The sequence below is a fragment of the Nelumbo nucifera genome, chromosome 2 (genome assembly GCF_055504915.1).
Source record: "Nelumbo nucifera cultivar China Antique chromosome 2, China Antique-T2T, whole genome shotgun sequence".
Taxonomy (NCBI): Eukaryota; Viridiplantae; Streptophyta; class Magnoliopsida; order Proteales; family Nelumbonaceae; genus Nelumbo; species Nelumbo nucifera.
The window spans coordinates 22169476-22192515 of NC_142650.1; the positions used below are offsets into that span (position 1 = coordinate 22169476).

Here is a 23040-nt window from a genome sequence, read left to right on the forward strand (position 1 = left end):
ATTCCTTTTCAAGCTTTTGACAAGTCTCCTATCCACGTTATATGCTCCGGATTTGTTCATAGGAATCAGCACTTCAGATCATCTAGAGACTTCGTATCCAACGGACACGCTTGGTTCTTTTTACCCGATATAAATCTCTCTTTTTGTAGCTTTTATGCACGGTAATACTTCCCGTCCAGTCCTCGACGACACCAGTGGCCAGAACTCAGAAGGAAGGGCCCAAGCCCAGTTAGGTGGGCGCATCTCGCTCTGCCGCGTATTTTAGGAAAAAGCTTTCCTCTGAATTTCATATAAAGAACAGCCAAAATTAAAACACGAGCTCAATTGCCGAACGTTAAATTCGCTCTCTTCTCTCTCTCTCGCTCGCTCGCTCGCTCAGGAGACGAGGAAATGTTCTTCCTTTCTCGTCTCTGAACTCTGAAGACTCTCTCAAACCCCAATAGCTTCGTCTTTGGAATCTACAAGAGAAGTCGGAGATCACTATAATTGTCAACAGGAAAATTGACAACAAGGGGGAAACAGGGAAGCTTCGATCAGAGCTCTCTCTCTCTCTCTCTCTGTAGATTAGTGGTGTTTGTGGGAGTTGCAGAAGGAGAAAGACTATATAAATTTATGGCCATGGGTCCTGAGAGGTCAAAGCCTCTGCACAATTTTTCGATGCCTCGCTTGAAATGGGGGAATCAGAGGCTTCTCAGATGCATGAAGGTGGATTCAAATGGAGAAATTACCTCCTTCCAACGGAGGTTTTCGGCTTCTGGTGGCCAATCCGAAGGTTCGGTCACCCGACGCAGGGAATTCGCGTCATTGAAGCGAAGATATCCGAACGGCTTGGAAAGCCTCAAGAAGTCACAGCTGCCGCCGATTGGAGCTTCTGCGGGGAAATCCAAGACTGACAAGGATGTAGACGATGGGCTTGAAGAAATTAGGGCAAAGCTCGAGCTTCATCTCCGAACCGCCGCTGATAAGCTAAATGCCGCGATGCAAGAGGTGGGTGAACAAAATGAAGCACCGGCCGCGGCGGCGAGGCCCTGGAATCTCAGAACGAGAAGAGCGGCTTGTAAAGCTCCCGTTGAAACTACTGCTTCTGGAGGAGGAAGAGGTTCGAGAAATGAAGAGCGTCAGCAGAATTCTTCTTCTCTTCGGACTGGTAATTCGACCATGAAATCGAATCGGATGCAAGGTGTAGCTGCGGCGCAGGGTGTCGAGAAGGAAAAGAAGGAGCGCCCAAAGTTCTCAATCTCTCTTTCTCGAGAGGAGATAGAAGAGGATTTTTTGACCATGACAAGGACGAGGCCGCCTCGAAGGCCAAAGAAACGGCCTAAGATCATACAGAACCAGCTGGACGTAAGAAAATCTGAAAATATTCTCTACTTAAATTCTTCTCGCACTTTCTAAAATTACTTCTTTTTCTTCGCCATGAATACTGACAGTCTGACAAGCTTTTGAGAATTACGAATATTTGTTTTCCCTGGATGAAATCCTAAAGCGGCCATGGTGGGTTTTGCAGGCAAATTTCCCCGGTTTGTGGTTGACAGAAGTAACACCGGATTCGTACAAAGTTCCTGATCTTCCTGAACGTGGAAAGGTAACATCTTTGTTTTACTCCGACTTCTTTTCCGATCATTTAGAAACTTGTTTACTAGATTATTTTCTTCCCTCCTTTCTTTCCCCTTACTTCCAGTTAGTTCTGATCTGATAAAACTAATATCTTGATCATGGTTTCTGGCTTTCTGCAGAGGTAGAGATGAACCCAGAAATGGTATCTGGAAATTTAAGAATTTCTGCTTGCTGACCATGGAAACGTTGTAACCTCAACTAGTGGTATATCAAACAATCCATCTGTAAATAATAAAATGTTCAGATTTCTTGTTTACATGATTTGCAACTTCGATTCAAATTTTAATTTCATTTACTAAATCCATTTCAATTTCATTTATCCGTCTTTCTACTAACAACAATAAAAGAATATTTTCTTTGGGCTTGATTTGATGAATACCTGCTAACATGTATTCATGGTAATAAACATTGTTATCAGTTTTGTATCTTGCCCACTAAACTAGTTTCTTTGCCTTTTGAATATGAGAACAGCATTAAAGCTGGGCAAGTTCATCTCTTTCTTTCTTTTTGACTGGATTGTTTATTTAACCATAAATATAAATGATCCAGATCAGAAATGCAAAGTAGTTTGTCATACAAATATTCACATGTCCATAGAGTAAACGTGTAAGGCTTGATCATTGAAATACTTGAGCAAAAATTCAATGGCCATTACTAGAGCAGTTGCATCATGAAGCTGGGGACAATATTGTATGGATGAGATAGGCAAATCCATACAAAGTTTCTAACTTTTTTGGTAGGACTGATCAGAACTCAGAAGGCATGACTGGATTCCAAGGGGCCAAAACTGTGTCTGCCATTTACACACATTCATGCATCTAAGCAGACCGCATTCTCATATGTGATCCTCTATGAGTATTAACAGAAGCTTTAAAATTAATTGAATATCAAACTAATATTGAGTTCAGTTGAGACTGTAATCTGATGGCTATTTATAGTATACAGGTAATTGGATTTAGCTACTAGAATCTGTTTGAGCTCAGTTCTTCCATCAAATTTTAGAGAGCAAGATTGTTTTGCATGCTTAGGATAGTTTCAACTTCAAGTATGCTGAGTATTCCCATGTGTAGAGTAGGATAACAAAGAAGAAACAGTGTCTTTATCCATGTACCATGAACTGGACGAACTGAACGAGTTATTGTCTTTCAGTGAATATGGGCTCTGTAGTAAAATCAATGACGAGATGATTTTGTAGTCTCTGTTTTAAACTTTATGCAATGAACTTTTGCATCATAAAAAAGCTTCAACTTAATGCTGTAATGCAGAATCATAATCTCTCCGTCAATGTGGTTTAGGGGTTCCACTGCAATTGTACTTCAGAAACCTTACCTTACCACCGGTGGGTTGCCAATGTTGGTGGTGCAGGCCCCTGCTTTCTCCAAGATCAGCACCAGAGCGTGCAATGATCCAAACCGTATACTAATGCCCAATTGGATGGCGTTCATATTTTTGGTTGGGCACGGTTAAAATTGTCTGATCCCATTCCCATCATGAGATTGGCTCTATACAATTGATGAGCACATATACATGCTCCGGCATTTACATGAGCCTCCAGGTCTGTTCTCTGGACTGCATTTAGCTTGTTACGACTCCAGAATCCAGATTGAAATGCCTATGTGTTGGAAAGAGATTGCAATTGCAACAGTGAATTGGCCGAGATTCCCTTATCCGAAATTGTTGCAGGAATCCGAATCAGAAATGAGGTTAGTTAATTGCCCGTGGGCCGTGGCCTCTTGCTTGGGGTTGGTTAATACTTAATATTTAATAGCGGTCGTTGGTTTGGAATCTTATTACGTTGAACCCACCCACCCCACACACATATTCTTTCTTGACGCCGCATATCTTCTTTCCTTTTCTTTCTCCCCAAACAAAGAAAACCTGGTGCACGCAAGCGTCCCATATTGTTTAGTACTAAACACCAAAGAGAGAGAAGGCCAGATTAGAAAGAGAAGGAAACAACAAACAACTAACTTCTCCTTCTCCTACCTCCAATTCACGGCCACCAATGGTTCATCAGTCATCACAACGTTTTAACTTTTTAAATACAAGGAACATAAAACAGCTCCTTCAAATTGGTCTCGAGTAAAATCTCAATTTAATTCCAAGGTCTGCAAATTGAACCAAAATCTGGGTCACTGGAATTTTGTTTCCTGCAGCCAGAACCCAGAAGTCGATATAATCCGCCATGGAATGTAAAGAATGCCCCCAAGACATAGAGACCTGAGTAAGTAACAAGAGAATGTTGCTCTGAGCAATGATGCTTATGTTAGTATAGTTTAATCCTAGAATTCAGTTAGCTGTCCAAATGAGAATTGACCAGCCCACCCCCCCCCCCCTCTGACAGGAATTAGTTATCCCAATTCTTTAACTGTTACGGCTCAACACAACCTGGCCAAGTTGTAGTCCTGGCTGTATTTCCTCTCATGGGCGTGGCGTGGTGCGGCAGAGAGCAGAGTGGCTCAGACCTCAGCCTAACCCGCACGGCACACCCTTATCGTGTACCGTATAACAATTGACCATCCTAGTTTTTTTTTTTGTTTTTTGTAAAGAAAGCTTCAAGCCTTCAACAGTTCAAGTTAATGACGTGGGTCCCAAGTTTAACATAGATAAGGGCAATTGAGATCTGAGACTTTTGAGGTTATATTTGCTGATTGTTTCATCTGTTCCTTCCTGGTTTAGTTATAAAAAGATTTCCCTAGGCTAGTGATTATAATCCGTTAAAGAAGTGTTGGAAAGACAGATTGTCTTCTCTATTTTTTAAACAAATCAACAGTCTTTATGTCTTCACATGTACTTGTGTTCCCATACTGTAAGACCCGTATAAAACACGATAATAGAAAGGAAGAAAGGCGGCGAGGTTCAGCTCCTCTTGATTTCCCCAAGAGGTGCCGTCGGAGCTGTTGATGGGCGATGACAAATTATCGATTGTAATGGCGAGCAGAGACAGAGAGAGATCTCGAGAGCCTCTCATACCAGTCGCTGGAGCTCCCGACGATGACGTTTCCTCAAAACCTTCTTCCTCATCTGCTCCATCGTCTCATCATTCCGGTCGAGAGGTCAGCTCTCTATCTCCCCCTCCCTCTTTTTCTGGTGCAGTTACTCCCTTTGTTATTGGGTTTCTTTTACTGGTTTAGCGGTGACCCATGCCAATGTTTTTCTTTCATTTTCTTTATATTTGTTTTTTTTTTTCTTTGTGAGGGTCAAATTACTCGATTTTGGGGAAACCCATCTGCATCTTTTTTGTTTATATCTTGTTTTTATGTGGCGTTTTTTTTTTTTTCCTTCATTAGGTTTTAGTAGAAACATCTATTTTAGTTCCAGAGTTACATCAATAATTTCTTTTAATTCAACCACAATTAAATTTCTGGTCATCTTCTAAAGTGTTTTGCGGTTGCTTTCAGTATTCAAGTCAGTACTGTTTGGTGTAGTGAGCTTTTCTGGAATTCGTTTCTCTCGGTTGTGTTTTTTGTGATCTGCTGTTATTCTTTGTCTTTGTTTTGCTTTCAGAATTTTGTTCACATCTTGTTCTTTTCTCCATACTGCCTTTAATGGGCATTCACAAAGGACTGAGTTAATTCAGTTCACTTGACGATATCTCCGTAGAACCATATTTCCTCCCTCTTTAACTTAGTTCACTTAAAAAAGTTAATTCGGTTCACTTGACGGAATTTCAGCAGAACCATATTTTCTCCCTCGTTAACTCCGTTCACTTAATAGTTTTTTTTTTTTCTTTCCCTTTTTCTTTTTTGAAGCCTACGCTTGATAGTTTAGCTTTGATGGCTAGATGTTTGTTGATTTTTAATTCTTCTTCATAGCATAAGAGTTGGAAGGCCTCATATATTATGAAAATTTCTATCAATGAAATGCTTTCTATGTTTTTACCGATAAAAAGAAAATGAAAACGAACACTTCTCTTTTGTCCCTGGTAAACTTGTTTCTGTGGGTGTAAGAACACCCGTTACCTTCTTCATCTTCACTGTTTTGTGAAAACCTTAATAACTGCAAATTTCAGTTCTGGTTGTAGTCTTTCTCCAGTACATGTTTTGATACCAATCAACTACTACAGAATCAATTTTTCCATATCATATTTTTTTTATTCACTCTGATGGGCTTATTTACAAATTATATCCTTTTGTTGTTTCTTTTTTGCATTATTCTCCAGAAATATCAGAAATGTTGTATTTTCCATTCACTGATCCAAACTGTATTTCCATAATTCTTATAGTGGATGCTCTTCTGCTCACTGGTAGAACACCAAATATTATTATTTTCACATTTACATGCTACTGACTTGAACTATTCATGCTTATTATTGTAGCTATACAAATTCTGTGTAAACTTCATGGAAGAAAGAGGTATTAAGTTAAATTGCATACTGTCATTGCCCTGCAGGCTTTTTACAAAGTTGTTCGAAGTTGGGCTTCGAAAAAGTTCATGACTGGATGGTAAGGATATACATATTATAATTGAATCCTTGTGATAGGCACTCCTTTTTTTGTAGTTGTTCCTATATGTTGGATATCAGAGTGTGCATTATTTATTTTTGTTAAATTCCTAATTGCTTATTATCTTGATTTTAGAATTCAAGGTTTTTGTGGTCAAATATTTATAGCTATTATATAGTTTTGCACTGGAAACTTATGTACAGGTTTTCATGTATTGTACAATCACAAAATCCGATGGGCATAGTGAAAATGAACATATCCTTCATCATTACTTGCATTTGGGGGATAATTCCCAAATTATTTGATGATCATGGATTCATGGTTATACTAAAAGGACGTGATAAAACTAACATGCCTGATAAGTGTTCTATAGATACAAGAGTTAGGAGTAGCTAACTTTATCAAGTGGAAGGTATTATATACATGATTGTATTTCACTTAAAAGATTCAGTTAATTGTATTTAATAATCCAAATGGAATTAAGTGGCATGGCCACCAAAGTTCTATATTATCCTAAAATTTCAAGAAATAGCAGTTCCCCTCTTCCTCCCCCCATGGGTCAATAGATTCATGGATTCTGTTTGAGGATGCCAAATATATTGATCTAACTGTTCGTTTGGAGGGCACCCTTCATCATGAGCATTGTCATTGTCTTCTTTTCTTCTTCTTCTTCTGAAGAAGATGAAACTCCACTTACTCATCCTTTTCCTTTTGGTATATAAGCATTACTTAAGTTGATTTATGCTAAATCATGTGGGGGAATTGGGATGTCATGGAAAATGGGAGCTGTAAGTCTGTATGAATATATAGAGTCATAATCATACATTATGGGCCATGTAATCAAGGTAGGGGTGCAAGTTGGGTGGTCTGGACCAGGTTTAAGCTCAATCCAGGCCCAACCCTATGAATTAGGCTTAAGGCCTAAGCCTGAGGTCAAGCCTGATTATCCAACCTGAGCCCAGCCCACACTAAAATTTGATGCACTCAGGTTGGGCTCAGACCCGGGCTGGGAGTGGGTTAGTCAATCAGCCTATGCTAAAATTTAACATAAATGTATGTGTTTATGCATACATGCATGTATGTATCGGATTTCATTCCCAAGGGAGGGGGAGGGAATGACCATTCCCTCAAATGGGGAAATGCCATTCCACCAGGAATGGGAATGGTTTTCCTATTCCACCCAACCAAACAGTTGGAGTTGGAATGGCCCATTCCGTTCCGATCCCAGACCCCTTATTCCCACGAACCAAAAGGGCCCTAGTCTCTTCCGGGAATTTAGCAGTTCCCATCCCTTGGACTGCATAAAATCTACATTAGTAACAGAAAAATGCTGAATTCTATTTATTTATCTAGAATCTACAAGGTTCTTTTTATAAACACGCGTAGCAACTAGTGTAAATTAATGAACCTTGTGATGATTTTGGCAGGTGTATAGGGCCTATAGGCTTTTATTTCTCTAAATCTTATAAAGCCATCATTGAATATGTGGTTGCATGAGGAGAACCTTATTATTTTCACACTTTATTGATTTTATTAACATTACTTGTCATGCTCTGTATTTTTTGGTAAGAATTTTCTGTAATCAAAGGTGTTGGTTGTTGTTTTTTACTCTGCAGTGTCATTCTACTTCCGATAACAATTACATTCTATATCACATGGTGGTTTATACATTTTGTGGATGGATTTTTCTCTCCAATCTATGCCCAACTTGGAATCAACATCTTTGGTATGTGATCATTTTCCTGCTTTACCTCTATATTTTGTTTATTTTGGTGAATGCAAGGGGCTGGGTGTTTTTTGTAGTTTTCGTTTCTTGGGTTGAGAAATTTCCTACTTTACATGCGAGTTACATCAATGTTTTGATAATTTAGAACAGGTGGAGATCTCTAACTATGGATCATCTGCATACCATAGTTTGAACTTTAATCTTGAAGTTAGAAATCTATTTCATTGCAGATGATGTGTAGCTTCTTCACAACCATATATTCTATATTTATTATGGTTGTACCTTTTCTTTTCACTACTGATTTATGATGGATGTACTTATATCCATGACTATCTAGCACAAAAATTCTGTAAATTATTGAATGTCCTAGTTATAGAGGTTTATTTTTCTTGAATTTTTTGGCTGTCCCTGATCCCCTTTCTGGTAATAATATCCTGTCTTTCTTGGGTAATTATACTCACTTGTCCCTCACAATTAGGTCTTGGGTTTGTGACTTCAATAACTTTCATTTTCCTGGTCGGCGTTTTCATGTCATCGTGGCTGGGAGCATCTGTTCTAAGCCTTGGAGAGTGGTTTATCAAAAGGATGCCATTTATTCGTCATATCTACAATGCTTCCAAACAGATTAGCACTGCCATATCACCAGGTAATCCCAGTAATTCTGTTTCATTTGTTTTCCAAATGAATCTGGGTAGGCATTGCATAAGTCCTCTTTATATATTAATACAGATCAGAACACACAAGCCTTCAAGGAAGTGGCCATCATAAGGCATCCACGTGTTGGAGAATATGCTTTTGGGTTCATCACTTCTACTGTCACCCTTCAGGTCTTAATTTATTTTTTCTGCAGTTGTGTTGAATATGTGCTCTTCTAAATCATGGTGTTTAAGTTTTTTTTTTTGGTCATATTAAATGAATTTTACAAATAATTGCACCCCTACTGAATATCATCCTAGATTGGTCGTTTTAATAATTTTCCTGCAAGGTTATAAACTTGTGATATTGTAGAAGAATATCAAGTGAAACATCTTCTATCTTCCATTCTTTTTTATCTTCTAGTGACAAGCATAATTTGACCTTGTCAAGTAGGACATTGCATGTTCACAACTTTTCTCATGCTCCTTCTTGACATTTGATTATACTGTTGTTTTTCAATTCAAATCTAAGGTTATCAATTTGATATTGTGGCAAACTTTGGTCCAACAGAATTAGAAATTTCATAGGAGAAAATTAGTACTATTTAAGGAATCATAAGAGAAACATAGAGTTTTTAGCTTACAACTTTAGGAGTCATTAGAAGACATGATTAGCTTACTGGAAAAAAAAAACCATGTGTAAAAGAATATGATAAATTCATGGAGGGGGAAAATGTTGCATGTGTAAGTGTGGGTATTCAAAACTACATCTATTAATGAGTTCTAGTTGTCAGACTTCTACGGTCATACAAAGTTACAAACATGACATCCAACTGATAAGTTGGATCATGGCGCTTGTTGGGGTGAGGAGATTGTCGTCCAAGAGAAGAGTTCTTGTTCCAAGCTATAGAACTGGTCCCCTTGAATCTTGAGGAGGTCTCTCTCACATTAGTTGGAAGGATATGAGCAGATGATCAGAGATATTTGCTTTGCTATTATCACAGTGTTACACTTGTTGGCTGTGTTCTTGATAATTTTTGTGCACTAATCTTGGATTTTTGTGTGGAGGCCTGCTTGTATTTAATATTGGAAGTTATTGCAATTTCTATTTTGGGACTAACATTGTCAAATTTCAAATGTTTGATTCATTCATATAGAATTATTCTGGGGAAGAGGAATTATACTGTGTGTACGTTCCTACAAACCATCTTTACATTGGTGATATATTCCTCATCAACTCCAAAGATGTCATTAGACCCAACTTGTCAGTGCGTGAAGGAATTGGTAAGTACTGTGTGTCACATTGCTACTTTATTAGCATGTGTCTATGGACAATAGGAAGATGATCGATATAAAGTCTTCTACCTGTTTCTGCTATTGTCATGTTTTATGTATAGGAAGTCCAGTGTATGGATTAACTCATCCCACAGAGTAGTACTATGCCTTTCTGAACTATCTTTTTTTTTTTTGATTGTTACACCTTTGGAATCAATTCTAACTCCTTATCACTTAACTCATGTTTGGTGATAAATGGAAGCTCTAAACCGTTTGTTATCTGTAGTAGACAACTTTATTTCATTAAAGAAAAAGGTCCACGTAGTACAACAGTTCCAACTGGTTGACTTACTGTTTGACTTGAGGGCCTTTATCACTGAGCATTTGTTATACTGAAGAATGTAAGAATGTGGGAGATAAATAGATGGTCTTTTGGAGTTAGCTACATCTAGCCCCTTCAACTTGTAACAAAACAGAATGGCAATGTTACCCATTTATATCGCACTGTCAAAGGATTACTACTGGTTCATTATTTTGTGTTTCTGTTCCATTACTATTTTTTGTATGTTTTCTGTCTTATCACTCCATCATCTTTGGCTGGGAATTTGACTTGTACTGAATGTGCCATGATTGCAGAGATTGTTGTCTCTGGGGGCATGTCAATGCCTCAGATCCTGTCAACAGTGGACTCCCAGATGATCCAGGTGGACAGAAGATCTGGTAGAAGCTGAGGACAAAGAGCCGATATGACAGAGATCCATGAATGATGTATTCCGGTTTGAGATGTGCTATCAGACTGACCATTTATCAACTTCTCTGGAGTTTCAGGTGGATCCAATGTGGATGTTTGTTTACCGGCTGTAATTGAATTCTGATAGCATGTGTAACATTCCTTTTACTGGGGTTTCAAAGCAAACCCCATGTACATTATAGATGAAGTGACATAGAAGATGGAGGTTGATAATACAAGCTGTGGATCATCTGGCTTTAGACCCTTACATTTTTCCTAGAAGAAGAGCTCCTTTAGAGCTCCAATCAATTCAACCACCTTCAGCTTCAAATTTCAGACTACTCTGTGCCATGGATGGTTTTGACTGCATCTTTTTCTTAAATCTCCATTTCTTCTGTCAATTGGGAAAAGAAAATGAAACGACCTTGTATGTACTTGCACATCTGCTAGAAATCATTTGATCTCACTCAGAATCCACCTAACACCTATACACGATCTTTTGGTATAAAAAAGTGAACAGAATTTCAAGAATCCCATTTTGACAATCTGTCAGGTGGAACTCACTTGAAATTATGTGATGTAACGCAAAACTACCAAACAGTTATCAAATGTATAATGCTATGAGTCTATGACAAACTTGAATCCTAAGCCACAAGTACTAAAGGTGTGCTGTGGCAGTATGATACTGAGATGTGGAGGACTTTTTTCATTGGAATGTGTTTCTTGATAGCATGCTATGTTAAAATGAGAAGCAGCGATTCCTGTAAATGGTTCTCAAAGTTTTTTGTTTCAGAGAGGGTCTCGGCCTTCGTAATCAGAATCCAAGAACATAGAACCTGGTCAGACACACAGACTACAAATTTTGGCATGGAGTTTGGGTCTTCCTTTACAATGTCTCCTACTACACCTGTCTGTGTGGGCGCTTCACTGTAGAGAGCTCTGAGTCTGGAGAGAGGAAGACCCATATGGCCTTCTTCGTGGCTTTGTTGGTCCTGAGGATGGAGTCCTACGCTTGGGCTTGAATGTCCTTTTGCTGGTTCACAGACTTGATTTTTAATGCCCTAAACAATGCTGCCAGGAATATGTTGATCAACAATGCTGCCAGGAATGTGTTGATCAACTTTGTTTTTTGCTAGCTCATCTCATCAACAAGTCATCATCTGATCCGACCTTGCCTATCCATTGCATCTCTGCCTGATTCCAAGATTATTTCCATTCAATGCTATAAATATGTAAAGAGAAAACTCAATCTAATGTTGGAAACCAAGGGGATGATTGGAACCGTGGCCATTTTAAAAAAAAATGGTTATACGTCAGATCCACATAGGCGTTTCAACAAATGCCCATGTATCTCATTGTTTGGTTCAGCCGATTATTAAAAAATCGGGCATGACTCGAAAATTGGGACCCCACCAATGCATGAAACGCCAAATCGGTGAATTGTTGCACCCAACGGTTGACTGATGTGTATCCTATGCGGTGCCTACCTGTCAGCACATACATGAAAAACGGTGATGAAAATCCCCTTACCAAACAGCATAGTGTTGTTCACTACCTACGTGGCAGAAGCATTTTTTTTGTGAAAAACGGGTCTTGGAAGCATGGGCATTTTTTCTTAAAAATCAGTGCCAAAAAGCACCTACACTTCCAAACACCATCTGAACCAGATTTAAAAAAAAAAAGTACCGATACAGGCCATCCTACCGGTGTATCGCCATTGGGAGCACCCACTTACCACTTATGAGATGTTTCTTGAAAAATCAGGTTGCTAAGTGTCTGAAGGAAAAATTCTCTAATATCACCACATTCCTTTAATATATTATATATGTGTCTCTCCTGTTTATTATCTGACCCGAATGGATCTATGCAAAACTACATAAAAACTGAATTGTTCCCTTATTTGTGTGTGTACCTTTTTTCAATGCAGTAGCAGGAAATCTTTCTTTGTTTTGATAAGTAACCGAATTGTAATAGATTAGATTATATAAAAAAAGAACCAAACCCCAAAACAAAATCCTGTTTTAGATTATACAAGTAACACGAAACTTTGTAAATTGTAATCATGTGAATTAAAAGTTAAAACAATAAGGGTCGTTTTGGTTCTTGGGAATAGAGATCTGGTGTTTCAGAGTGATCCATTTTGATTCCAACCGATTGGTTTCCAGCCGGAGAAGCACTCGGTCCTTGATCGTTTTTCAAGAAGTGGGGGAGTAGAGTAAATTGGTGGGTTTCATGGAAAAGAAATAAACCTATATTGGTATTTTAGTATTAGTGGGTCTTGCGGAAAAAAAAAAAATTTTGATTAAAGAGTAATTTATTTATCTGCGCGAGTATTGGATAAATTATTTATTCACTAATGTTAAAAATTGTTAATACACGATGAGATAAAACAGTTATTCCAAAATTTTATGATTTTATCTAAGGAATAAAAGAATACTGATAAGTATATTTATCGAATAAATGTTTTCCAAAAAATACTTGTGTGAATAAATGCATTTAATTATGTAAATGACTTAACAAGATGTGAATGAGGACTTAGTTATACCAATTGAATTAAGCATTTAACCCATCTAACAAACGGAAACATTTTTTTTTTTTTGTTAAATAGAAAACAAAGCAAAAGTAACAAAGAGAATATAATATTCGTTTGGCAAAAAGGACAAATAATAACCAAAAATAAATAAATAAATAGTTAAAATACCCCTATTTACATAATTATTTAAAATGCCCCTATAGTTTTCGACAATGGACAAAATCTTCCCCTATGTTAGCACATCGTTAAAATGCGGATGTCACAACTTATATAATTTTTTAAATTCCAAAATTACTTTTTTTGTGGTCGACTTTATCCTTCATTGTTTTTTAAATTTTCAAAATAAAACCAAGGGAGAATAAGTGAATTCCTAAACGTTCCTCACGGAAGATCGAGTCAGATCGATTGGGGAAAAGAAATCGAGCTGATGATTATCACCACTACCACTGTCACCATGAGGACGGCTCCAACGGCAGTTACAACTAGCAGTAGGGGCGAATAGGAAACAGAAAGGCAATGCCTTCTCCCATATCAGAGGCAAGGAAAAGAGAGAAGACTTGGTGCCTACAGCCTAGGGAGGGAACCGTTTTTTCTGTTGATATATGAAGCTTCAGCCTTAGCAATGGTGTCAATCAAGTGGACCTTTGGGTTAGGGGCTCTGCGATACCAAGGTTCAGGGTGCGAATTTCCTCATTCAAGGATTCTCCTCTGCCATGTCTGTCAATCTCCGACGCCATGGAAAGCCTCAGGAACCAAGCTTGGGCCTACGACGACGATGATGTTATGGCAACAATAATAATGATGACGACGGAGAGAACCAGGTGGTTCTTTAGTTTAGTCATATACCCCCCCTCCTCCTCCCGTTGCTGGAATTTGCAGTGGTCATCGGAGATTTCATTGGGATTTGCAACGGTCCGTTTGTGTGTGTGCGTATTTTTTTATATCTTTTCTGTGAACGAAAGAATTGTATCAGTCAATCCACCCAGACCAGGTTCTGTTTCAGATTCCCAAATTACAAAAGGACAATTCATAACATCCCTTACGGTTCTGTAGACTAGACCTGTTCAAGACCGGGTGGCCCATCCCCATCCCGGCCGCAGCCAGTTTTTTATCGGGCTTGGTCTAAGACTCTACCAGGTTCGAGGTTGGACTTTGGGATTTTTAGTTCCGATCCAAGCCCGCCCCAATGATATTATTATATATTAATGATATATCTCCACCATAAATAAGACTTTTTCTGTCCAGATCGGATTTCAGATTTTAAATAAGAACATTTTGTATCAATAAAGAGGGGGACGTAAATAGACATCTATTCAAGACTCTACAGCGGAGTTGAGTTGATTGAAATTCGTCACTCGACTCACTGGGTCATAGATTCACTCGTTCTTTATTACATTACAGCTAGGGGTGAGTATTTGGTTTATTAGGTTAAAAACTGAATTCAATAAATCGAAAATTTTAAAACTGAAATAATAAAATAAAAACTGAAATCGAAATAACCGAACCAAAATTTTTGGTTCAGTTTTTAGTTATTTCAGTTAAAAACCGAATTTAGTTATTATATATTATAACCTATAAAATATATATATATATTATATATAATATAGATTATATATTATATATTACATAATGAATTTTAGCTAATTCGGTTTTTTCGGTTAACCAAATTTCTAAATTTGAAAACTGAAACCGAAATTGTTAAAAACCAAATTACCCCAAAAAAAAAAAACCGAACTAAAAAAATCGAAACTGAAATTTTTGGTTTGATAATTCGGTTTTAATCGAATAATGTTCACCCCTAATTACAACTGAGCTAATTTAATCTCAATTATGGAGATTAATTTAAAATTAATACAAGGGTGATGGACAAAAATCTCTCCAAAAGTTTCTAACAATCATAAATATTTTCTTTATACTTTTACTTTAGTAAAAACCTCTCTTGAATTTTTAAAGAACTTGACAAAAACCTCCCTTTGTCAATGACCCAAATAGAAAACATCATATCGATGCATCAATTTTATACTTAAATACCCATTTTATCCTTTTATAAATTATTAATTTGCATTCATTTATGCTGAAATATCCTTGTCGACCTGCTATTCTCTTTTCCTCTCCGACAACCTCTTTTTTCCTCTTTCCCATCCTTGGAATTCCATCAGAGGAGGAAGGCAGCAGCTCTTTCAATCTTTCAATCCAAATCAAAATGAAACATAGCTCTTTCAGTTTTCTCCCTGCCAATAGGAGGCTCTCGGGCTATAGAGAAGGGACGTCGGTAGACCGCACAAGAACTTCGGTCAGGTCACCGACGGCCTGCGGAAGAAGCTTAAGGATTTGATATGGACTTCCAGGAGCTGAGGCAGCAGATGATGGCAGATTATAAGGAGATGGTGAGCTGCCAATATTTCACTGTAACAAGGGAATAACCGGAGGAAGAGGTGATAGAGAAGATTATATCGAGTGGGGGAGGAACGAGAGGGGAGGAGCTGCTGCAAAGGGCGGCGAGTATGTGAAGGACGGGATGTGCGACCTCAGAACTGCTAAGAACTATCAGAAGAGCAGTAGGAAGTGGATGTGTGTGGGGTTGATTCTAGTCCTGATTCTCATCGTATTTTGGTGGTCATTCCCATCGCCACCGGTTTCAGTCATTCCTAATATGCTAAAATCTTTATTTTAAGGCTGTTGTTTCTTTTGATTTATTGACTTGTATTTCTTTTTCAGGTGGGGAATGGGGGAGGAAGGCTCTAGTAAAGAACAGTTGCCGGAAAAATAGAAGGAATATTCTGAAAAAATGGGAATAGCGCCGCTGCAACCGTAAAGGTTTACATTCTTTTGATATATATTTTTTTTTTGCTCCGAGCCTCTGACAAAAAACAACAAATGTGAATAAGATGCACGATTGAGGGCAAATAAAGTATTTTACAAATTCATCGAATGACGTTTCAAAGGTAATTTCATAAATATAGACGTTTTCCGTCTGGGTCATTGACGGAAGGGAGGTTCTGTCGAGTTCTTTAAAAATAGAAGGGAGCTTTTTGCTAGAATGAAACTACATGGGAGCTTTTTATGATTGTCAGAACGTGTAGAGGAGTTTTTTGTATTTTACCCGCATAACAGCAAATTAGTATCAGCTGCCGACACTTGTTCCCGATATCTCCTGCTTCCAGTCAGTGGCCTCATCCTGTCATCCACCTCCACCTCTTTCTTTCTGTTCCCATGCACAGTAGGGAAAGAGAAAGCGAAGGAGAGAGAGAGAGACAGAGAGGGAGCTTCAGATTTGGATGATATCTACATATTCCGGCACATGGCGGACTTAATTGGACTTTCGAATTGCCGTTTCTGGTGAAGATTTGGAGAATCAATTCCAGCTTCCCCTCTTTCCCGGGTTTCAGTCGTCTACAGTGATTGTAACCGTAATCTTTTTTTCTTTTGTGCTCTGCAATCCGCGCTCTGGCTGAAATTTCTACTGCAATTAATCTGTCCGCGCTCTGGCTGAAATTTCTACTGCAATTAATTTGTCCGCGCTCTGGCTGAAATTTCTACTGCAATTAATCTGTCCGCGCTCTGGCTGAGATTTCTACTGCAATTAATCTGTTTAAACCATGAGGTGTTTCTCTGGTAAATTCGCCAATCTTCGTGAAAGCAATCTCCCTTTTCCTTTTCTCTTGGTGAGAAGTTACCGAAATTGATCTCTTTCTCAACCTTTTGAATATAGTATCTCGTTTTCCGACTTTCTGTTACTCTACTTGTGGATGTTGGCTTTGAATTAGGAGCCTGAAAACGTTCCTTGAAAGCGCTTCGAGTCTGTTATTCGGTTTGAATTTGCAGGAATTTCAGTTATTGAAGTAATTCTTTCGTGTTTGTCTCTCACGTTAATTTCCTTTCTCCTGGACAGCCGTTTCCAGTCTGTTGAAACTCATCAGCTCCTCTGTTTTGTCCATTTCTGTGGTAGTCTTGAAATTTGCTTCTCTTGTTGCATCCTTTGTAATTTGAAATTAATTGAATGAATAATCATTGATTTGCTGCTTATTATGAGGAGAGAAACAGAGCGGAATTTGATTCTGCGTTAATGAGTTGAGCATTTCAATTCTTCGAAATAAAACCAGTCTCCTTTTGTGGAAATTAATAATCAAACTTCAAAGATGATGCACGCGAAGTCCGACTCCGATGTTACGAGTTTAGCCCCTTCGTCGCCATCAAGGTCTCCGAAGAGGCCTGTTTACTATGTACAGAGCCCTTCGCGGGACTCTCACGATGGAGACAAGTCCTCTTCCATGCAAGCGACTCCCATTTACAACAGTCCAATGGAATCTCCCTCGCACCCGTCCTTCGGACGGCACTCGAGGGCTTCTTCTTCGAGTCGGTTCTCGGGGATGTTTAGATCTTCTTCTGGGCGGAAGGCAAACCGGAAAAGGAACGATAAGGGTTGGCCGGAGTGCAACGTGATCCAAGAAGAAGGATCTTACGATGATATTGATGGTGAAAAGGGTCTTTCTCGTCGTTGCCAAGTCTTGATAGCTCTCTTGGTCTTCGTTCTGTTGTTCACTGTGTTTTCTCTTATTATCTGGGGTGCCAGTCGGCCTTACAGAGCAAAGATTGTTGTGAAGGTATAACAAATTACTTAATTATTTATATGCCTTTATCTTTACTCGTTCAACTCAATCTTAATTATTTAATATTTATTATGTTAAGTTGTCATCATCTGCAATAGTGCCTCCAGTAAGCTTATCTAACTATGTTCTACTTCCAGTGTTTTAATTTTACTGGAGTTCAGAAAAATAAACAAATTCTTAGCAAGCAAAACGAGAAAACTTTGGTGAAAACAGAAAATTGTGGTTTCTTTTCAACCATGTTGCCAACTTTTCATCACCTTGCTTAGCATTCTCTTTTAAGGATTGATGATTGATCTCTTTCTTTAAGAAATCAACAAGAGAAAGAACCTAATATGATTGATGCTGGGCTTATTTGGGTAGAATATTTTCTACTTCAAATCCATATGAACTTTGGTCTTATACTGTGCTTTTTCATTAGCTTCTCTTTGTAAATTTGGCTTTCCTCTTTTTTGCTTTACCTCTGTTCATTATAACAATAGCAGGGAGTTGCTTTGAACAGTTGGGAATTAAGCATTTTTTTTATATTTTTATATGTAAATTTGTCTGGTTGGCTTGGCAATTTCCCAATATTATTTGGTCTTTTTCTTTTCTATAAACTCATGATTGATGTCAGAACAGTTGACTTAGTCCTGTTTGGATGGATACATGGATGTGTATCCGAAACTGGCCTTTGGTCTCTGTGACGTCATGTAACCCTTTTTATGGTAGTCTGGCTCCTTATGCAGTAGAATGCTCATATGGAGTTGGAACCAGTAGACTGGCTAAGTGCCTAAGCCAACTCAAGGTTTTGACAATAGGATTTCCAGCTTTACATTTGGCGTTTATTAGGTGCCTTGAGTTATAAAACACTTTGCTTCTTTCTCTGACTCTGCATTGATTTCCACAGGATTGTAAAGTTGAGTACATTTCTTTGACTTCAATATTGCATCCTTTTTATCCCTTTGTCCTCTATAATAGAATTCTTTGTACACAGATTACATCTTTCTATGTTTATTGCATTAACAAGACTTGTCATCACAGAGCATGGCTGTAAACAATTTCTATTCTGGTGAGGGATCAGACTCCACAGGTGTCCCGACCAAGTTGTTGACAATGAACTGTTCCTTGAAACTAAGCATATATAACCCTGCTACAATGTTTGGCATTCATGTTAGCTCTACACCTGTCAACCTCATCTTTTCAGAAATTACAGTTGCAACTGGCCAGGTAAGAACATTGTTCAACTTAATTAGTAACTAATAGATGTAAAATTGTCAAAATGATAGAAGAATATTCATTTAATTCAGAGGCAGAAGCGGAAGTGGTCACCCCAATTCCACAGGCCTCTTTGCTTTATTGGGTCAGATGTTGTAGGTTTATGCAGTATTTGGAAACTAGAAGATTTTAAGCACACAAAGTCGATACTTTTGTGTGTTTCCAAATTCCTTGGGATGGGGGTAGAAATGGAATTGAATTCTAATTCTGCCTATTTGAAACTGAAAAAGATGAAAAAGAAGGTCAATACCCAGTACAGGTCCTGGATATCAGGGCTCTTTGGACAAGATGAGTGAACACAGACCTTATTACTAGAGTTTTAGAATGAAGTAGCCCATCTCAGGTAATGGGTTGAAATCGCAATGGCTTCAATACGTTAAGGGAGTACTTATAAAAATGTCTGGGAGCTTGATTTGGTTCTTTGTAACTATAGAAGAAGCTTATTCTATTCTTTATCTCAATTAAGTTCTTGTGATGCTATTGAAGGATTACCCATAATCTATTAGGACAAATTTGATTACAGTTTAATAATATCTGCATTTCCAAATTGTCATTGCAGTTGAAGAAATACTATCAGCGTAGAAAAAGTCATCGTATTGTATCTGTGACACTGGAAGGAAATAAGGTTCCTCTATATGGGGCTGGAGCAAGCTTGGCAATCTCTGATAACAGCGGTGCAGTTCCGTTGACGTTGGAGTTGGAAATCCGAACACGGGGAGATGTGGTGGGGAAGCTGGTGAAGACAAAACACAGGAGGCATATCTCTTGCCCTGCAGTCATCGATCCTAGTAGCACCAAACCCATCAAGTTCAAAGAGTATTCATGTACATACGATTGAACTCAACTTCATCCCAGGATTGAGCTCATGACTTGATTGGATGATGGCATTGGCTTGAACCTTAAAATTGTTGATTATAGACAGTGACAGCGGTCCTGCTTCCCAAGGGGCGAAATTCTTCTACTCTAGGACGTTTCAGTTGTTTGACTGAGATGATGGTTGTAAGAGCTTCATGTATTAATGCCTTTATTGGAAGGTTTGTTCAATACTGGAAATGATAATAATGCAGTAAATTCTTCTTCTTCTTCCCTTTTCTGTATTTCTCTCCCTGAACAAACGAAATATAATAATCACAGAATTTGGTATCCATTCGCCCATAAATTAACAACGGATACAGCATTAAATAGAATGGAATGGTGAAACAGCCAGCATTCATATGGTCGACTCCATGTAGTTAAGTTGGAAAAAGCTTTGACGATGATTGTGATGATAATGAGAATTTTGGTAGCTCTTGTTTAAAATCTCTCACTTTTTTTTTTTATTTCTGTTGATTTTGAGCATTTGGAAGATAAAGATTTGGGCACATAGCATTGGCTGAATGGCTGTGTAACAGGTTGTGATGACATCCCACGCCCACCCATGATAAAATACATGGTCTACGGTGGGTGGGAGGTTGAATGGTTGTGGGCTCCACGTATTAAAAAGACTGGTGTGTGGATCATTATCGTTGATCCCACGGCCCGCTGAACAGAACAGCTATTGTGTTCAGCTAAGTCTGAATTCTAATCATCATTCCTGGAAAAGGCACACATAGCCTAATCATCATTCCACGAAAACACGCATATGGCTGACAACCGACTACTCATGATGGGTTGATATAATTATATATGGTAAATTGCATATTAATACTGTACTTTGAGTACTAAAGTGAGACTAACTCTAATTATAGAATACCAAATCTTTAATTTATACTAATTATTAAAATGTCTTATAAATATTTTATTAAAAAAATATAAATAGTTTCTTGTATAATTAGAAAAGGCTTCCATTATCACCATTAAAAGCGAATATAGGTGGGCCAGGCAAATTTGACCCCAACCCACTTGACCCACCTATACTCACCCAATTCAACAGTGGGTCAAGATGGATCGAATGACTCTCTTTAGGTAGGGGTGCAACTCGGGTAGGCCTAGCTCGAACCCGAGTTGGTCCAATCCGAAATTTTATATAGGCTGGGTTTGGATTTTCGGTCCTCAAGTTAGGCTCGGTCCTAGCCCTTAGGTAGTTTGAACTTAATCCGAGTATATATACATATATATACATACATGTTTGTATATGTAACATTTGTATATATATTTACATACATACATAAATATATGTATATATATTTGCATAAATACATTTATACAATTTTAGAGTGGGTTAATTGATCAACCCGAGCCCAGCCCGGGTCTGAGCGGCTGGGCCCAACCCGAGTGCATCAAATTATAGGACGGGCTGGGCTCAGATTGGGAAAATCGGGCTTGACCTCGGGCTCAGGCCTTAAGCCCAAATTTTAGGGACGGGCCTGGGTTGACTAAAAACCCGGCCCAACTGGGCTGACTTGCACCCTTATCTTTAGGGAAGTTAGGTTATTCTTTGAAACTCTCTCTCTCTCTCTCTCATTTCTCTGATCAACCATCTCTGTCTTTCACTCAAACCTTTTGGTTGTTGTAGTGTCTCTTCTTTCAGAAGCCTCACATATACAGAAGTAAACACCAGACTGACTCACTCTCTCTCTCTCTCACTTTGCTCAGATCTACCGTAGGTGGATGCTACACCGCCCCTTTCTCACTCAAATCGCCATAGCACCACCACTCTCCCTCTCTCTCACTTCATTTTCATATCTTCGGTATGTGGATGCTGTACCACCCCTCTGTCGTGCTCAGATCTTGAAGCTTGCCACCACACCACCACCACCCTCTCTCTCTATCGCTTAGATCTACTTTTGAAGGTTGTCATCGCACCATCGCTCTCCCTCTCTCCCTGACTCAAATCTCTGGTTTAAAGATTTGAAAGAATGAAGAGTTGAAGACTATGATAAGAAAATTTAGCAATTTTTTTTGTGTGTTTTGAAATGTAAATTCTTACAACTTGAAATGTAAATCCCATCAAGGGTGCTACAAATTTATGCGAAATTATTTTTATAAATTTTTCTTTGAAATATTTTTTGAAAATTTGCTTCAATATTCGGTGGGTGCAATGTCCATTTTTATTTGATTTTTTTTGAAAAATTTTATCATTTTATTAGTTTGTTTGCATTTTTTTACTTTTTTTGTTATAATATATAATTTTTGAATTTTATCATTTTATGTATTTTTGCAATTTCTACTTTTATCCCATCTTTATATTTATCTGATTTTTTGTCTTTTTCAATTTTCTTGTATTTTTTATTTTTTAGTGTTTTGCTATAATTTCCATTGTTTTTTATAATTTTTTTTTGCATTTTCTATTTTCTACAATCTATATATTTTCTGTGTTTTTTTGTTATTTATTTGCAATCTCTTTTGTTTTTTTATAATTTTTGGTGGCTTGTACAAATTTTATTTTCTATTTTTTTATTTTATGAAATTTCTATAGTTTATACAATTTAGGGTTTTTTTTTGTTTTTGAAATTTTTATTATGTTTGCAATTCTATACTTTTTGGTATTTTTTTTCCATTTCTTTGTTTTTATGTATTTTATATTTGAAAATATTTTTTGAACTTGTTTTCCTTTTTCTTGTTTTTTAGTTAAAACATATATGTGTATATTTTACATTTCCTGTAATTCTCTTCACATTTTTGCAATTTCTAAATTTTCTTACAACTCTCCTATATTTTTCTGCAATTTCAGTGTTTTTTTACACGATTTTTTTTTTACATATTTTGTATTTTTATAAAATTTGATTTTTTTTTATTTAAAAAAGTTGAAACCTTCTGTTTTTTAATTGAAATATATAGTTCTATATGTTTATGCAATAAAACATAGAAAATTAAAAGGTTAAGGTTTTGCTTTGAATTAGAGGATCAAATGGATGTGTTAGGATGGGTAAGTGTGAATGAACATGAAAGCTTAGGTTGTGAATGCAAAAAGCTTAGGTTGCATTTGGAAACAATGCAAATAAGTGTGAATGCAAATATGTAGTGTAAAATGGTCTATATAAATTGTAAAGTTGGGTTAGTTTTGCACTAACAAATTTATCTTATTACCAAAATGACTTTTAGTTGTAACGGATGTAAACATAAATTCCAATAAAGCATATGTCTTTTTTTATCAAGTATATGTTTGGCATTGGTGCTGCTAATGTATGGGTTGGAAGCACCATTTTATGAGAAAATGATGTCTTTTTTCTGTTTGAAAACATTGCTGCCAGGTAGGACATTTCCTGGAACAATAATAATACTTTCTGTTTGGTA

The 23040-nt window shown here is 37.6% G+C and overlaps 2 protein-coding genes across 6 annotated transcripts; both read left to right on the top strand.

Moving 5' to 3' along the window:
* Positions 1-313: 313 nt before the first annotated feature.
* On the top strand, positions 314-10764 carry LOC104595182 (protein CONTINUOUS VASCULAR RING 1-like). 5 transcript variants are annotated; one of them, XM_010255796.2, is made up of 7 exons: positions 4256-4673; positions 6010-6062; positions 7679-7788; positions 8267-8434; positions 8518-8615; positions 9581-9707; positions 10335-10764. In XM_010255796.2, the coding sequence occupies exons 1-7, from the start codon at positions 4521-4523 to the stop codon at positions 10427-10429; spliced, it is 804 nt and encodes a 267-aa protein (XP_010254098.1). In that variant the 5' UTR covers positions 4256-4520; the 3' UTR covers positions 10430-10764. The 5 variants fall into 5 exon arrangements, 2 of the variants coding, with proteins under 2 accessions (XP_010254098.1, XP_088754417.1); XM_088898291.1 differs by lacking the exon at positions 9581-9707 and having other exon boundaries at positions 4257-4673; XR_016082566.1 differs by lacking the exons at positions 4256-4673; positions 7679-7788; positions 8267-8434; ... (1 more) ...; positions 9581-9707; positions 10335-10764 and adding exons at positions 314-1344; positions 1508-1585; positions 1737-1821 and having other exon boundaries at positions 6010-6049.
* Positions 10765-15722: 4958 nt separating this feature from the next.
* On the top strand, positions 15723-19911 carry LOC104595183 (NDR1/HIN1-like protein 10). The gene is made up of 3 exons (XM_010255797.3): positions 15723-17565; positions 18592-18777; positions 19385-19911. Exons 1-3 carry the CDS (start codon positions 17101-17103, stop codon positions 19661-19663), a joined length of 930 nt encoding a protein of 309 aa, XP_010254099.1. The 5' UTR covers positions 15723-17100; the 3' UTR covers positions 19664-19911.
* Positions 19912-23040: the final 3129 nt, after the last annotated feature.

What these genes read in the sequence shown, in the direction of transcription:
- LOC104595182 (XM_010255796.2), top strand. Translation starts at nt 4,521, where the DNA reads ATGGGCGATGACAAATTATCGATTGTAATGGCGAGCAGAGACAGAGAG. An exon ending in ACTTGGAATCAACATCTTTG is followed by an intron (nt 7,789 to 8,266) that starts GTATGTGATCAT and finishes CCTCACAATTAG; the next exon opens with GTCTTGGGTTTGTGACTTCA. An exon ending in CTTCTACTGTCACCCTTCAG is followed by an intron (nt 8,616 to 9,580) that starts GTCTTAATTTAT and finishes TCATTCATATAG; the next exon opens with AATTATTCTGGGGAAGAGGA.
- LOC104595183 (XM_010255797.3), top strand. Translation starts at nt 17,101, where the DNA reads ATGATGCACGCGAAGTCCGACTCCGATGTTACGAGTTTAGCCCCTTCG. An exon ending in GAGCAAAGATTGTTGTGAAG is followed by an intron (nt 17,566 to 18,591) that starts GTATAACAAATT and finishes TTGTCATCACAG; the next exon opens with AGCATGGCTGTAAACAATTT. An exon ending in TTACAGTTGCAACTGGCCAG is followed by an intron (nt 18,778 to 19,384) that starts GTAAGAACATTG and finishes TTGTCATTGCAG; the next exon opens with TTGAAGAAATACTATCAGCG.